Genomic DNA, 16,779 nt, shown 5'->3' with positions numbered 1-16,779 from the left:
TCTAAGGCCTTGGCTTCCAATGCAGTTTGAAAACAAACCCCTTTAGTGCTCTAAGTTGTACTAAGGCTCCACTGGGAGAGCCCTGCAGACAGGCAGACATCAGCCTGGGAGATCCATTTCCTCTCTGGCTTTGGGGAGCTTTTGAGGGGTACTTACAAGGGAGCTCTTGGCCTCATTCATCCCACACTGAAACTGTGTAAACACATCCAGCATGACCAGCTGCGACATTCAGAAAGGACTGAAGACCAGAAAACAACAAGTCCTGTTGGGTTTATTAAATCACCTCTGTTATGTTCCCACTACCCATAGGGCAGAGCTGGTTTGTCTTTGCAGAAAAGACAACAAAAACATCTGTCTGACACTAAAGTTTCAATGAACACTGCAGTCCTTCCCTTGCTGCCTCCCTGCAGGGCTGTGCTGCAGCATGGATGCCTAGTGAGTTAAAAATGACAACGACAACACGGAGCCCACAGAACCCCTGAATGTATTGGGCTGGAAAGGACCTTTAAAGGTCATCCAGTCCAACCCCCCTGCAGTAAGCAGGGACATCCCCAACTAGATCAGGTTACTCAGAGCCCCATCAAGCCTGACCTTAAGTATCTGCAGGGATGGAGCCTCAACCACCTCCCTGCACAACCTGTTCCAATCTCCCACCACCCTCAGAGTAAAGAATTTCCCCCTGATGTCCAACCTAACCTCCCCTGCTCCAGTTTCAATCTCTTGCCCCTCATCCTGTTACTCCCAGCCTTTTTCAAAAGGCTACTCTAAGGCCTCCCTGGAGCTGCCAAGTTAGCAGCTCTCCCCCAGACACCAAGTGATCCTTCCCCTGAACAGGGAGGATCAAACTCAGCCCTCCTCACATCAATGGGGGAGAAGAGACCAACCCCCACCTCACTGCAACCTCCTTTCAGGGGGTTGTAGAGCACTGGAAGGTTTCCCCTCAGCCTCCTCTTCTCCAGGCTGAACACCTCCAGCTCCCTCAGCTCCTCCTCACCAGCCCTGTTCTCCAGACCCTTCACCAGCTTCCCAAAGCTCCTTGTTAGTACAAAGCATCCTCTTGCCCTGCCTCTGTCTTCTCTTCCATTGCAGTTCTGACCCAGTTTTGAAGGGGGGAGAAGGAAATTCCATGTTAGAATCCATGAAGAGGAGTTGATGTCCTGCCCTATTCTTTCAGTTGATTTCAATACAGACTCCAAGGCAGCCAGACCCAAAGGCAAACCTGGCCCTTGCTTTGCCAGCACCCAAGCCCAGCACGCAGCCAAAGGCAATTTTCTGCTTGTCTGAAATGTCACAGCCAAAATAAAAGCAACGACTCTCAAACAATGTCAGCACTGAGCCCCCCCAGCACCCTCCTCTGAAAACTCCAGATCCAGACCATGAACACAGCCAGTTGTAATCTGCAGTATTCCAGGGACCGAGCTTTGGACACTTGCTCACTGCCAGCAGCAGACTCTGATCACAGCAGCAACTGAAATAGCTACAGACACGTCCTGGAGCTCAGCGCTGCCCACAGCCCCAGCCCAGGACCCCAGCCCAGGACCCCAGCCCAGGACCCCAGCCCTGCCATGTTTGCTCCCCATCAGCAGCTCACTCCCACCCCACAGCACACAACGGCGGCAGCGGCACTGGACCGCTTTGTGCCAGCAGAGAAGAGGCAGCCTGGCTTCCTCCAGGACACCCCTGGTGATCCCCCAGCTCTGCCATTCATCAAAAGCTCCTGAAGTCTTCAACCTCCAGCTTGACACCAGCACCATAAACCCTCTCCCTGAGCTCACGTGCAGGGTTTGGGCTGCGAGCGCCGCGACAGCCGCAGCAGAGCTGCTGCTTGGCAAGGGCGGGAGCGGGGCCACGAGCACCGGGTGTCAGCTCCCATCTGGCATCTGGCAGAGCCAAGGGGGAAAAGACACAAATAAAAGCAGCTCTTATCAGATCTCCAAATAAAGGGAGCAGATCCACTTCATGTGGTAGCCACTGGAAACATTTCTTTTGTGTTTGAAGTTTTAAAAATACCTCAGCCTGGAGGCTGGGCTCAGTGCTCCCAGACCCTTTCCCACACAGCAGTAATAAAACTGAGCTCATGGTTAGTTACAGACATTCCCAGCACATAAAAATCACAGGAAGCTGTTGCTAAGTAATATCTCTACCTAAGTAAACATCACAAAACGTTTCCCACACACACCTCTGAACTTTTGTTACTCAAACCTGCCTTGGAGATGTTCTGAGCTGCAGGATTTCGCTTCCAAACCACGCGGTGCTGTTCGGCAGCAGTCAGCAAAGCTCTCCTGAGAGCTTCTACCAGGAAACAGAGCTCTGCAGCTCCTCTGCTGCTCCTTTCCTGTCCCCTACCTGCCCCACAATGCTCCCTGCATAAATCACAGGAAAATTAAAGAGATTCTGTTGTATGCCAGGTCCCCAGACCTGCCTCCCCCAGCAAATGAAGACTGTTATGCCCTTGAGCAGCAGCTTTGTCTGTCAGCTGCTCCAGGCTCTCGCCCGCTCCATCAGCTCTCTTTTGTCACCCCCTTCTACTGGCCCAAAAGGTTTCATGCACTTCCTACTTCCATGGACTCACAGAATCATTTAGGCTGGAAGAGACCTTCAAGATCATCAAGTCCAGTCTCTGATCATGAGGTTGGTATTTTGTCACAAATCCAGGCTGCACTAATTCAGGGACACAACTTCTGCTTTTATGGCATAAAGCATGGTAAGAGCTCAGAGAAAGAGTCGATCCACAAACCTGCAACGCCTCACATCCCAGGTAACTCAGATCTGCTGCCTGTGTGAAGTCCCAGGATGAGGAAGGTGAGACACCTACAAAGGTTCCATGCAGGATGAACAGGAGAACCTCAATTTCATAGAATGCTTTGGGTTGAAAGGGACCTCTCCAGGTCACCCAGTCTGCAGTCAGCAGGGACATCCCCAACCAGATGGGGCCCTCACCAGCTCTGGGCAACCTGTTCATGTGTCCCACCACCCTCATAGCAAAGAACTTCTTCCCAGTGCTCCAATTCCATCTTATCCTCTAAGGAACAAAACCTCTGTCTCAGACATCCCTCCTTACGCCCCAGGAATGTGGCCCTTCAGCACTCCCTGCCTGATCATTCTCCTGGCCACTTTCATCTGCCCGTTCCACTCTTCCTTCCCATCACCTTCCTCCACTCCCAGCTGAGCCCAGGTGCGAGACAAAGGCTGAGCGCAAAGGCTGGGCGCAGTAGGAGGCTGCGCAGGCTGCCAGGGCCGCGGCAGGCCGGGAGGGCGGCAGAGCGCCGCAGGAAATCCGATTTCAGAGGGGATTGTTCCGGGGCGGCGGGCGCAGGGCGGCTTTGCTGCCTTGAAAACATGTGCAGAGAAATGCAAAATATGAAAATCATGTTTGGCAGATCCAGCCTGAGGTCTGGGATGTGGCGTTTCCAGCATGTCTGTCGTCTGCATTCGCCAGCAAACACTCTCGGGACCTACAGACTGCACCGACCCAGGAGCTGCTTCTGCACAGCACTGAAAGAGTAGAGGGGAAAAGCCTCCTAAAGATGTGGGCTGAAAGGGGACAAAACCTCCCCAACGGCAACAGCACTTGGCTGCCACAAACAGCACAAGGCTAGACCCAAATTCCACATGGACTACACACTTTCCTGCCTTCCTACCCAAAATATAGCATGGGTTGGCCTCATCTGAACCGACCTGCTCTGCACAGCAGCACTGTCAGTGAGACAGAAGTGAGGAAAACCCCCAGGCACATCCAGGCAGCCTCCATCCATGCTGGATCCACCTACACAGCCCTGCACTCAGCCACAGATTCCTCAATATTGCCACTGCTGTTTCAAAGCCTGCTGCTGCCCACAAATCATTTCAGTTCCTCCCAAGTGGTTTCATCCACAACCTTAGCTCCACTGCCTGTAAGAAGATCCTTTACTTTGTTGTCTTGAACGTGCTATCACCAACTGAAAAAATGTCTGGGCTGGAGCTATAGCTGCAAGGATGATTCAGAGCCTTGGATGGGTGCCGTGGAGATAATTACAGGCTGCAACTGGAAGTCAGCTCTGGAGTTAACTGGGGTATCTGTGCTGGTTCAAATCAAGAAATACCAAAGCGGCAGAATCCTCGTTAAGGTGAAGGCATTGACCACAGGGAGCAGGCAGGAACAGGGCAGGGACTGCTGGGGATGCTCAGGACTCCATTCCAACCCCGGCTGTTGCCATTTGCCTTCCTACTCATGCAAGACCTACCCATGACAGCTTTCAGCCTTGTGCTCCCTCCACCCTCTTACAGACCCATTAAGGTCAGAAGAGCCCTCTAAGACCAGAGTCCAGCTGCCAACTCAACACCACCATGGCCACCAAACCATGGCCCCCAGTGCCATGGCCACACCTTTTTTTAACACCTCCAGGGATGGTGACTCCACCACCTCCCTGGGCAGCCTGTTCCAGTCCCTGAAGACTCTTGCAGTAAAAACATTCTCCCTAATACCACTCTTCCTGTCCATCTCCTGATTTGCTGCAGCAAGACTCAAAGCTCAGCAGGCTGGAAAAGCTCCTCAGCTTGGGACTTGTGTCTGTCAATTAACACACTCTGTAACATCCACACAATCAATATCCACACCTTCTTGAAGGATGTTTTGTCCTGTAGACAAAACAGCCAACAAGGTCTCCTGGCCAGCAGTGCACCCCAGCAGTGCTATCAGTTCAGAGAGCAGCAGTTTCCCACCCTGAGATGCAAACCAAAAAGCAGCACACAGGAGATTCTGCGCTGGGTTTCTAAACCAAGCTGTGCCAAATGAACACCTCCCAAAGCCAGCCCCCCCAGCACACTGATCTGCAACTGCTAGCCACAGAAGGAGCTTCAGCCAGACCTTTAACCTCAGGGAACAGCAGAAAACAGAAATCAGGGCTGTGCAACAACCAGGGCTGGGTGCTGGTGGCTGCATACCAAAGGAGCTCAGACACTGAGATTTTTACAACCACCTTCTCCACTCTTAGAAGGGAACACACACCACTGATTTGCATCTTGCTGTTCATGCCCTGTGATTTGGGGGTTCCAACAGCAGCTAACTTTCTGAGCACAGCTTTGCCCCTGGATCAAACCCCAGGCTCAAAGCCCTCCCCAGGATTCCTGCTATGAGGAATCCCTCTCCAGGTCCTCTCTTCTTCTTCTCCTTTTCCCTTCGGGTCTGACCTGGCTTCCAGCTTCTCATTCTGTGCAAACATTGCTCACTCACCCACGTATCTTACACCTTTTTATGGCAGGAAGCTCTCAGTAACAGTATAACTGCACCTTTCTAGAGCTGGCTTTATTCCACAAAGACTTCTCCCCACTGTTGCATTTTCATCTGCTGCAGCCCCTCAGTCAGTCTGGACTCTCAATCCCCTAGCCCATACTAACACCACTAGGCACCAGTTACAGCCTGTTGAAGCTGTTAGCTCTAGGCTGCCCTTAATTTCCCAGAGTAATCAAACACCACATTTTTAGGTACATTATTCACATGGGAGAAAGAACTGCTGGCACAGTCCTCTCCCAGAGGTTCTGTCTTTGCCTACCATCAATTTTGAGCCTTGCTTTTGGGAACCTGGGCTTAAAGGCAGCAATTAATACTGCAATACAGCAATTAATACAAGGGTGGTGAGGCACTGGAATAGGCTGCCCAGGGAAGCTGTGGAGGCTCCAAGCCTGGCAGTGTTCAAGGCCAATCTGGATGAGGCCTTGAGCAACCTGGGTTAGCATGAAGTGTCTCTGCCCACGGCAGGGGGCTTGGAACTGGATGGTCTTTAGGGTCCCTTCCAACCCAAACCATCCTGTGACTCCACGCTAGCTATACCCTGCCAAGAGCCCTGGGAGGCCAGAAGGTGACAGACCACAGCTGGGGCTCGAGCTCACCTCGCTGGCAGCGGTCGTGCGTCCAGCAGCGCTCGATGAAGATGCCGTTGATCACCGTGGGGGGACAGCTGCTCTTCCCCTTCACAGCACCTGGACACACATCTCCACATTCCTCCTTGTCATCCTTGTTGGCCACTATGTAGTTGTCCTCTACAGAATCCAAGATCCTGGACCAGTCGATGGTGGAGAGGTAGCAGAGCTCGTTGTTCTTCTCGATGCGCACGGCGCCGCGGGTGATGTTCATCAGGTTGTAGAGGCCAACCTCCTTCAGGTGAACCATCTCGAAGATGACCAGGGCGTAGTTGAAGAAGAGGCGAGTGCCCCGGATCACAGTCAGGTTGGGGAAGAGCCCCTTCAGGCTCTCCAGCCCATAGACACGGAACAGCAGCAGGTAGTCCGTGATCATGGTCAGCTTGGGGAAGCTGAGCTCGCGGAAGTCCTCGGGCTTGGTTTTGAACATCAGCAGGATCTGCAGGTGGCCCTCGATCACGGTGCAGTTCTCCAGCATGTGCAGCCGGGTCAGGTTGTTGCGGATGTCCATGCTCCTGCAGACTGGAAGGCAAAGAACAATTCATTTGCTTCAGACAAGCTGATCTGGAGCAGTTTTCCAGAGGCCTGACCGCACTGTGAGGTGGAGCCACATTGGACCGCGCCAGGAGGTCCTCTCCGGCGTTAGGAAATCTGCGGCGGGGAGCGCTGCCTGCTATACGCTTACACAACAATGCTGAAAGCGTGTTTCATAACTTCTGCCATCTTGAGCTCCTGGATGTCCCCCCCAGCACGCCTGCAGCTGTAACACCAGCCCCCAGACGTCACTTGGCACCCACAGGAGTCAGAGGTGGCTGTGCAGCAGAGGCTGTTTTCTTTAGATAGTTGCCAGCAACACACCTACCTCATCTCAGATTGTGCAACTAATGCCAGTGGATTAGAGGAAGCAATTTAGAGTGGTTGCAGGGAGGGGAAGATAGGAAAAGAATAATGGCTAGGAAATGGCAGTGCTTGGGAAGGGAGCAGGAAAACCTGGGAACAGGCAGAGAAGATCACAGCCCAGGGCCTGCCCAGGCTCTGCAGACAGCAGCACCTTCTGCCCCAGCACTCCTCTCAGATTAGGTCTTGGGGCTGTCTTTGTTATTGTTCTCACCAGGCTGCAAACCTCCTTGCCTTGACTCCCTGAGAAGTTCATTTAGCAGCAGCAGTGACCCAAAGAACTGGCAAGGTGGACGATGCCACAAAGCATGAATGAGCAACAGCAACCCCAGCACCAGCAAAGGGCTGGAAAGGGAACAGGGCAATTTTTGTTTGCTCTGAGCACAGACAAGCAGGAGGAGATGTAGAGCCCCATGCCTGCAGAGGGGCAAAAGGCCCAGTGACCATCCTTCTAAAGCAAGCTGCACAGAAACGGACACTCAGCCCCCAGTGCTCAAGGCAGAAGGCTGTGGAAAGCAGCAGACACCCAACCTCTTTCCTGATCTGTTCAGTTTCTTTGGCTTGTTAAGACTGCATGCACTTGAGGGATTTGCTCTTTTACCTACAGCTGAGACAGCTTCTCCCACTTGAGAATTAGAAGCACAGAATCTTTACAACTTTGTCACTGTAAGGCTCTCCAACTATAAAATGACCACATCAGAGCTACAAGAATCACCCAGCAATAATCAGGCTCCGCAGCAGGGGTGCAGAGACAGATGTTGTCTGCCTCCTCATGGGTTCACCCAGACCACTGCTGTGTGGGTTAAAAATAAATTTTATGGAAACCTCTTAATGATTATTCAAAAATTTGCTCCACTGCAATAAAAAAACCAAAACCTGGCAACACCACTGCAGGATTTGAAGCAACCTTCTTGCCCAATGGGACTTTCTGGCACCCTATCCAAGTCGTTTCACAAATTGCCTGCTGGAAGCAGAAGCAAAAGCAGTGCCTCAGCGAGCGAAGCTGCACTTGTGAGAGCAGGGAAGGAGAGCTGATGACCAACTAGTACCACTCCCTGTGTCCCATGAAGAACTAGAAGCAAGCTGAAGGCTGTCATGCTGCACATCCCAGCCACAGGCTGAAAGAGCTGGGGGCACAACAGGTTCAGTTGAAGCACTATAAATATTTAATATAGATAATGTGTTAGATAATGAAATACCAAGGAAGGCATTTCCAAGGAAGCGAGTGTGTGAGAGGGTGTGGCAGTGGTTTCTTCATGAAAGGAGAAACAACAGATGAACAAACACAACTCCAACACTGAACTTCATTGTACAGGTCAGCAGTGCAGCTGAAGGTATCTGATAAATTCCAAATCCACCACCCTGGTTCCTCCTCACTGCTCGCTGAGCTCATGGGCAAAGCACAGCAGCCGGAGGTAGCCCCATGGTCAGCTGCTGTATCCCAGCACCCAGCACTGCCAGCAGTGATGGCTGCGTGCAGCTGACCTCCAGGAAAAAGGAAAGGGCAAATGCAGCTCAGGTCTACAGACCAAGTGAACTTCTGACTTTCAAGAGCAAAAGCTTTAGGCTCTTTTTGAGGCTCCAGGCCACAGAAAGCATCTGTAGACTCAGCATGATTACCTGAGGCTTTTGTCGCTGCGACCAGGATTGGGTAAGTCACTAGAAGCTGGCCCCCAGCTGGCCCCCAGAGAGCCTCCCAGTGCACACAGCTGCCCCTGTAGCAGCTAGAGCCTGGATGGAAAGAACTGGCACGGTCAGGGTGACATCCTGCAAGGGCTGGAGCCACACTTCAGGCTACAGAAACCTTCCTTCCCATCATCCAGCCATGAAGCTGAGTCATCTGGTTTGAAGGAACAATCCCAGAGGGGCAACTGTTGCCTCAGCCCCACACCGCACAGAGGGCAGGGTGCCAAGCACCAAGGGAAATCACAATGTCATTTGTCCAAAGAAGGGATAAGCATCCAGCAAGGCTTCATGGAAGGCATTCTGTGCTCCTGTCTAGCACCCAATCCTCTGCACTCAGAAGCAGAACTACACCTCTGTGACTGACCCACATCACTGCAGGCTTCTGGAGATCACCCCTGATGCAAGCAGCCAGAGAGCTGCTCAAAGATCTCCTCAAAACACAGCCATGCAGGGTTTAAACCTCAGCCAGCTTCAGCTCCCCCCACCCTGAAATGCATCCCCCAGGAGACCACAGAGAGGGTGACCAGAGGCTGACAGAGCCAAGTGCTTTGATCAGGTCTGTCAAGGGAGCAAAGCCTGCTGAGGCTGAAGCTAGGAAGAGCCAGGTGGGGCTTGGGAGTGAGCAGCAAAGCTGTGAGAGTGAAACGATCCCAGTGATGGCTGCAGCCCCAGGGCCACAGCCAGCACCTGTCTGCACTTCAGAGCTAGCTGTGCACTCTTCACCCCTTCTGTCACTGGTAACCAGTGCTGCCAGCACAGACCAGGCAGAAGGTTCCACATCTTCACAAACCAGGATGTCGTCAGGCTGCTGCTGCTGCTGCTGCTTTCAAAGCTCAACAACAGCAGCACCACAAACTGGCCCTTGGTCTGCTGTGCTTCAGGGGTTCCACCCCTGGGGGCTATGCCCCAGGCCCCTCAGCAGGAGGCAGCATCTCACGCCCCTGTTAGCCTGGTACAGGAACTTAGCAGAAATTTAAAACGAATTGAGGTTTGATTCTGAAGTGAACACTTGCCCAGAAGGCTAAGAGAACTGTAAATGTACAAAGGTTAAAAGGCTTTAGACATTTCCCCCACATTTAGAGAAAATGACACTCAAACTAGGACATGAGAAATCACTGAATGAAGAGCACTGTGGTTTTGCAGCCACCTCAAGGGTCAAGGAGAGTAAGGAGTTAAGAATATCCAAAATATGCCTTTTTTTGTTTTGTTTTGGTTTTTTTTTTGTTGGAGGCTTCTCAATCTTTTCATGCCTTTGAGTGCTGTTCAGCAGTTTGCCTCTTCTGTTCAAGCAGGAGCTGCTTAAGTCACCCCATAAATTTATTGTTCCCAAGACAACAAGCAGCAGCTTTCAGCAGAGCAAGGAGTGCTCTTCCACAGCTCCTCTCCATAGTGTTTCCTCTGCAGGGAGACTGGAAATAATCAACAGTTCAGAACCAAGGCTGGGCAGGTTTGATCCCAGAAGGATGAGACCAAAGCTGAGCAGTCCATCGTCACACAGACAGCCTGCTTCCAAAACACACACTAATCAGCTTTCAGGAAAATCAGAATCTCAAGCTGATTCTCCAGTAGCAGGCCCAGAGCTGTTCCTGTGCAAAAAATTCCCAAAGTGCAGCAGAAACAGGCTCCTTGTCTGGCACAGCATTGCCAGGGAGGAAACTCCTCCATCCCTGCTCAACTACAAAGTCGTGGCAGCTGTGTCCCACCAGAGCCCCCAGGAATGGCTGCAACCAGCCAAAGGCAAGCCAGGATGCCAAAGCCTCTTAACAAACTTCTTTGGTAACAACCTGAAAGTACTGAATGGAGAAACTAGATCTGGTGTCAGAGGTTAATCTTCAAGACAGAGGCTAAGGAGGGGAACAGCTGGAACTTAAGCACTGTTTAGGGTAAACCCTGTGGATACCAAGCCTGAGTGATTCACTGCCACGGAGCTCTGGCCCCTCAGCAAGCAAGAGCAGACCCAGGCAGCGCTGCAGACAACTATCACCAGCTGCTCATCCTGCACTCCCACCACAGGCCCTTACTAAAAGTCCCTCTTCACACTGTCTAAAAGAAACAAAGGGATACAGGGCACGGGAGGAAGCAGGTACGGCTGCCTCGGGGCAGAGGGCAGCACTGTCACGGGGCATGTTGGTAGGAAACGGCTCCAAGGAAGCAGCCTGAGCTGGGTTGCTCAGGGAACAGCTCTTTTGCTTACGCAGCTCTCGCCTGTGCTTCTACCCTGAGCCTCTGCACGCTGCCTGCCGCTGCAGAGCACGCTCAGAGCATGGGGGTCCAACACCAACATGCCTGGAAAACCCCTGGGATTAGGAACCTTCTTGTCCAAAATGCCTGTGAAATGCCTGAGAAAGTATTTTGCACTGTGTGAACGCCACAGAGCTGCTGCACTCCGGGCTCTGCTGTGACACCTTGTGCATTGCTGCTGCTCCCCCATCCGTGAATCGCAGAGCAGCAACACGGCAAAGCGTTAGGGAGCTCAGGCCACAAATGCTCCAAAAAGCAGAACACAACTAAAACAAATAAATAAGAAGTTTCACTGTGGTGGTAACAAGGAGGGTCTGAAATCAGAACCCACTGGGGCAGAGCTGTGCACATTGCTAGATGGCAACCACCCTTCCATCTCCCCCCTGGTAAGGGGCAGGTTGGTGCATGCTTACCACCTGGGGCTTATCCTCCCGAGGTGCAACCCTTCCCCTGGTCTCTTTCAAGGCTTCTAGTGCAAAAACACTCAGGAGGAAGAAAGTTTTCAATATGCAGGGAGATAGGGAGGAGCACCAACAGAACCTTCACCTTGGACTTCCAAAGGGTGAACTTCAGCCTGTTTAAGAAACTTGTTTGTAAAGTCCCCTGGGTACCAGCCCTCATGAACCAAGGGGTTCGGGAGGGTTGGACCTACTTCAAACAGGAGCTCTTGAAGGCACAGGAACTGGCGGTTCCCAGGTGCCGGAAGGCAAGCCGGCGGGGAAGGCGACCGGCCTGGAGGAGCAAGCAGCTCCTGGAGGATTTAAGGGGGAAGAAGAGGCTGTATCACCTTCGGAAGGAGGGGAAGGCTTCTCGAGGTAAGTTCAAGGAAGTTGTTAGATTATGTAGGAATAAAATTAGGGAGGCAAAGGCCCAGCTGGAACTGAAGCTGAACAGCTCAGTCAAAGACAATAAAAAGCATTTTTAAAATATATTAACAATAAGAAGAAGGGCAGGAAGGACCTGCACTCCCTGGTGGACCTGGAGGGGAACACGGTGACTGAAGACGAGGAAAAGGCTGAGGTCCTGAACACCTTTGCCTCAATGTTTAACAGCAAGGCAGGGGTTCAGGACGAGTGGCCTCCTGAGCCGCTCTCCATCATTTTCCTCCAGTCCTGGCTCACTGGAGAGGTCCCAGGTGACTGAAACTGGCCAGTGTGGTCCCCATCCACAAGAAAGGTCAGATGGAGGAACCTGGGAACTCCAGGCCTGGCAGCCTGACCTCAGTGCCAGGGAAAGTGATGGAGCAGATTATCCTGGCAGCAATAACTGCGCACCTGAAGGATGGCCAAGGGCTCAGGTCCAGCCAACATGGATTTAGGAAGGGCAGGTCCTGCCTCTCCAACCTGATCTCCTTTTATGATCAGGTGACCCATCTGGTGGCTGTGGGGCAGGCTGTGGATGTAGTCTACCTGGACTTCAGCAAGGCCTTTGACACTGTCCCCCACAGCAAACTGCTGGCTAAGCTGTCAGCTCATGGCTTGGACCACTACACTTTGTGCTGGGTTAGGAACTGGCTGGAGGCTGAGCCCAGAGAGTGGTGGTGAATGGTGCCACAGCCAGCTGGCAGCCAGGCACCAATGGTGTCCCCCAGGGATCAGTGCTGGGCCCTGTCCTCTTCAACATCTTCATCGATGATCTGGAGAAGGGGATTGAGTCAGTCATCAGCAAGTTTGCAGATGACACCAAGTTAGGGGCAGATGTTAGTCAGTTAGAGGGTAGAAAGGCTCTGCAGAGGGACCTCGACCGACTGGAGAGATGGGCAGAGTCCAATGGGATGGCATTCAACAAGTCCCAGTGCCGAGTGCTGCACTTTGGCTACGGCAATCCCATGCAGAGCTACAGGCTGGGGTCAGAGTGGCTGAGAGCTCCCAAACAGAGAGGGACCTGGGGGTGCTGATCGACAGCCACCTGAATATGAGCCAGCAGTGTGCCCAGGGCGCCAAGAGGGCCAATGGCATCCTGGCCTGCATTAGGAATAGTGTGGCCAGCAGGAGCAGGGAGGTCATTGTGCCCCTGGACTCTGCATTGGTTAGGCTGCACCTCGAGTACTGTGTCCAGTTCTGGGCCCCTCAGTTTAAGAAGGACATTGAGACACTTGAGCGTGTCCAGAGAAGGGCAACAAGGCTGGGGAGAGGCCTTGAACACAGCCCTATGAGGAGAGGCTGAGGGAGCTGGGATTGTTTAGCCTGGAGAAGAGGAGGCTCAGGGGTGACCTCATTGCCCTCTACAACTCCCTGAAGGGAGGTTGTAGCCAGGAAGGGGTTGGTCTTTTCTCCCAGGCAACCAGCACCAGAACAAGGGGACACAGTCTCAAGCTGCGCCAGGGGAGGTTTAGACTCGAGGTGAGGAGGAAGCTCTTCACCGAGCGAGTCATTCGGCATTGGAATGTGCTGCCCAGGGAGGTGGTGGAGTCACCGTCCCTGGAGGTGTTCAAGAGGGGATTGGACGTGGCACTTGGTGCCATGGTCTAGGCATGGGGTCTGTGTTGATAGGTTGGACTCGATGATCCTCGAGGTCCTTTCCAACCTAAGTGATACTGTGAGACTGTGATACTGTGAAACTGGGGAGGTTCTGAAATATGGAACTTGTCTGATTGCTGCACAAAAGAGGCTGTCTGCAGGGCAGGTCCTGCTTTGTTCCCTGGAAGCAGGCACCTCAGAAATGCCCAGCACTGACCGATCTGCACTCAAACCAATTCTCTTGCTACTGCCTTTTCTGATGGGAAGCTAACAGCTGGGATTGCCTCTCAGACACACACTTTACGTACCCAGCCAGCTCTCTGAATGAATACTTGCATTAAACCCCACCTGTAAACATCACCTGGAATTAAAGCCTCTATCGAGCAGCATTTCTTGTGCAGGTTTATCAAATGTAAGCCATGGAACCAGCTCATAAGGCTTAAACTGGTGTCAGCCCTGGATTTAACAAGTGTGTGACCCCCAGCACATCTCTGTACTTGTAACTCACAAGATCCTGTTTAAACACAGAATCACGGGAGCATTTAGGCTGGCAAAGACCTTTAGGATCACCGAGTCCAGCTACTAACCCAAACCCAACAGGTGTGGTGCGAAACCACGCTCCTCGGCACGGCCGATCTCTGCCTCTGAGCTTCACCCCCCCTTCGCTACCTGTGGCTCTGAAGGACTACCTCAGCCCCTCAGCTCTACACCTGCCCATGCCAAATCCCTGCTGCAGGCAGACGGGGAGAACCGAGTCGTGGCGCTGGAGCCCAGCCCCGCCCGCACCTGCCCCACGCAAGGCCCGGGGCCGCGGCACGGAGCGCGGCGGGGAGCGAGGAAACCCTCCGGCGGCCCGCGGCGAGCTGCAGCCCTTCCCGGGACCGCCCCGGCTCCACTCTCGGCCCCCACCGAGCCCTCCCTCGCGGCCCGCTCTGCCCCATCGCGGTTCGGGGCCGAAAACGCCGACCCCGGGGATGAAGGTGACCCCCGCGGGAGGGCTACGGGCGCCGCTGTCCGGCCCCGCAGGCCCCGGCCCGGCCCCCCCGGCTCGCCCCAGGCAGGTACAAAGGGTAGGGCGGCGGGGCCCGGCCGCCCGCCTCACCCCCTCCCGGCGCCGCCGCCGCCGCCCGCGCCCCGCCGCCCGCCTAGGCCGCGCCCCCGGCCCCTACTCACTCTCGGCGCGGCCGCGGCCGCAGCAGGCCGCCAGCACCACGGCCACGGCCAGCGCCGCCACCGCTCTCGGGGCCATGCCCGCGCCCGCTGAGGCCGCCCGCGCTCGGCGCGTCCCGGCGGGGGCGAATCAGAGGCCGCGGGGCGGACGCGGGGGCCGGCCCCGGCTTCGCATCGTCGGCGAGAGCCCCCGAAGCGGCACCGCGGCCCCTTTATAGCGCCCGGCTCCTCCCTGCCCCGCCGTGGCGGCCCCGGCGGCCCCTTCCAGCGCAGGCCGGGCTGGCGGCTGCCTCCCTGGCCAGTAAACAAGGGGCTGCCCCCGTCAGCGGGAGCGGGGTGGCGGCAAGAGGCGGTGCGGAGCCCTGCAGGGGACGGGACGGGACGGGACGAGGGAGGAGCGGCCGCGGCATCCACCTGCCGGGGGCGGTCCCGCCGAGGCGGATGCGGGCCCGGGCCGGCGGCGAGGGGGGCTGGGGCTATTCCTTCGGGCTCGGTCGGTTGTAAACCAGAGCAGAGGTGAAGGTGCCGGCGGCAGAGCTGCCCCAGGGAGATTGTTTTTGCCTCGGTGGCTTGGAGCGAGTAAAAGTGAGGAGCGCAAGGACAGAAGAGGAGGGGGCGGTTCATTGTCCCTGGTGAAGCCCCGTGTCACAAGGGAGCTTCTTCCCCAGCCCTGACCGAGCCACTCCTCTCAATGAAGCCTCTGGAGCCCCACAGAGCCTGGGGAGGGGCTGCTGCCTGACGAGCAGTGCCTGCTGCCTGACGAGCAGCGCCCTGGCCAGCATCACAGCAGTGAGCCCAGCCCAAAGAGCCCTTTCAAAGTTCGGGTTGTCTTTTTTTTCTTTTTTTCAGTGGGATTCCACAACCGAGGCCTCCTTCTGCCTTTGTTAATCACCTCTGCGCTGTCGGCAGCCCGAGCCCTGCCCGCACGTTTCCTGGCAGCTTGCAGTGACTTTCATCCTTTCTTTGCAAGATACCGAGTTATAAGCTGCTGTAATAAAGCTGTTTAATTCAAACCCACTTCGTAAATAGATCCTTGTCTTTTAGCTCTTTCTCCCCCCACCTTCAGCTTATAACAGCTCTCCTTTGGTACAGCTCTTGCTCAAGGGGCCACGGGACAGGCCAGGGCCACCAGCACCGCACTCAAGAGAAGCTCCTTGTCCTAGAGCCTGAATTGCCTGAGGGTCTGCACTGCTTTCAAGGCTTTGTGTCGCTTTTCCACTTCAAGAACTGCTGCAGGTGTTGAAGGGGCGTTCCAGAGTCGTGTAGGGGAGGAGGACTGGTCTGTGAAATCACCTCTCTTTGGGGACGGTTCATGCTTTGAGCTGAATGGGGCAAAGTTATGGCTTGGTTTGACTAAACCCCCCCCCCCCCCGAGTCAGCAGTAGGAGATGTGATGGCCCCAACTACACCTGAATGCTTAGACCATGGAATGGGTTGGGGTAGAAGGGGCCACAGAGAAGATGCAGGGGTAGCCTCTGTCATCACTGCAGCAGATGGGCCTGCAGAGCACAGCAGCTGTGGACTCAGGGTGTTGGGGGCGCAGAACTGCCCTCAAGGCAAGAGATTTCCTTCATGTTACTGTTCTCACTGCAGTTCCTGAGGGGTTCTCACATGCAAAGGAGACTCAGAACCCAATCCTTTAGGAAGGGAGGGCAGCTCAGGAATGGAAACAACAGCACCTGCCCTGTGCTTGCAAACCAACCTGCTTGGTGACTGGAGCCTTCACACAGAGCAGAGCCAAGCAGCACGCAGACAGGCTGGGCTGCGTGCGATTCGTAACGCGATGGTGACAGCAACCTGCTTGTGCTTCCTTCTGTTCTCACTGCCCGACATGTAACAATGCCATCAGCTTACAGCTTGGCACATGGGGATTAAAGGCTACAGATCTTTCCCTAAAACACCTCTTTCAGTTTCTAAGTACCAGTGGGGAGCAGCAGGGTGGGATCTTCCCAACATCTTTCCCAGAGGCTGACTGCTGCAGCACACCAGGTCTGCAATCAGATAAACCAAGTGGCGATGAGGGCGCAAGGAAACCAAGCCAGCACTTGTTTGCTCTTCTTGTTTGGTTCCTTTTCCCCTCATATTTTGGTCTGTCAAACACTTTCCTGCTCGCAAGTTTCTCACCACACCATGCACAGCATACTGCATCACTGGCAGGATGTTGCTGTAAAGGTTACCCAACTGACTCCTCCATGACTGAACCTAAAGCAGAGAGAAGAGCTGACCTTGGGAAATTTATCTCATCCTGTCTGGAGTCCCACAGAACCTTCTGCCAATCTCTTAATATAAAATATTCCACGACACAGGCTGCCAAGTTCCCTTCTTGCCCTTCCTTCCGCACACGCCAGCGCCGGCAAGGGCCTGCTCCCGGCTCAGTGGATGACGATCCGGCACCTGCGTGCTAAGCACAGAAGTCCCAGGATGCTAC

The 16,779-nt window shown here is 54.3% G+C and overlaps 1 protein-coding gene across 1 annotated transcript in view; it reads right to left on the bottom strand.

Moving 5' to 3' along the window:
- INSR (insulin receptor) overlaps positions 1-14,672 on the bottom strand; it is a 46,110-nt gene extending 31,438 nt beyond the window's left edge. The window contains exons 1-2 of the mRNA XM_068164802.1: positions 14,355-14,672; positions 5,869-6,420 (exon numbers count right to left, since the gene is read on the bottom strand). Of these exons, the coding sequence (XP_068020903.1) occupies positions 5,869-6,420; positions 14,355-14,430 (628 nt within the window). The 5' untranslated portion in view covers positions 14,431-14,672. The remainder of the gene's footprint in view (positions 1-5,868; positions 6,421-14,354) is intronic.
- Between the last annotated feature and the right edge of the window lie 2,107 nt (positions 14,673-16,779).

The sequence above is a fragment of the Melanerpes formicivorus genome, unplaced genomic scaffold, assembly GCF_026170545.1.
Source record: "Melanerpes formicivorus ecotype bairdi unplaced genomic scaffold, bMelFor1.0.p_v2 SCAF_83, whole genome shotgun sequence".
NCBI classification, from domain to species: Eukaryota; Metazoa; Chordata; class Aves; order Piciformes; family Picidae; genus Melanerpes; species Melanerpes formicivorus.
This window is presented reverse-complemented; position numbering and strand designations above follow the sequence as displayed.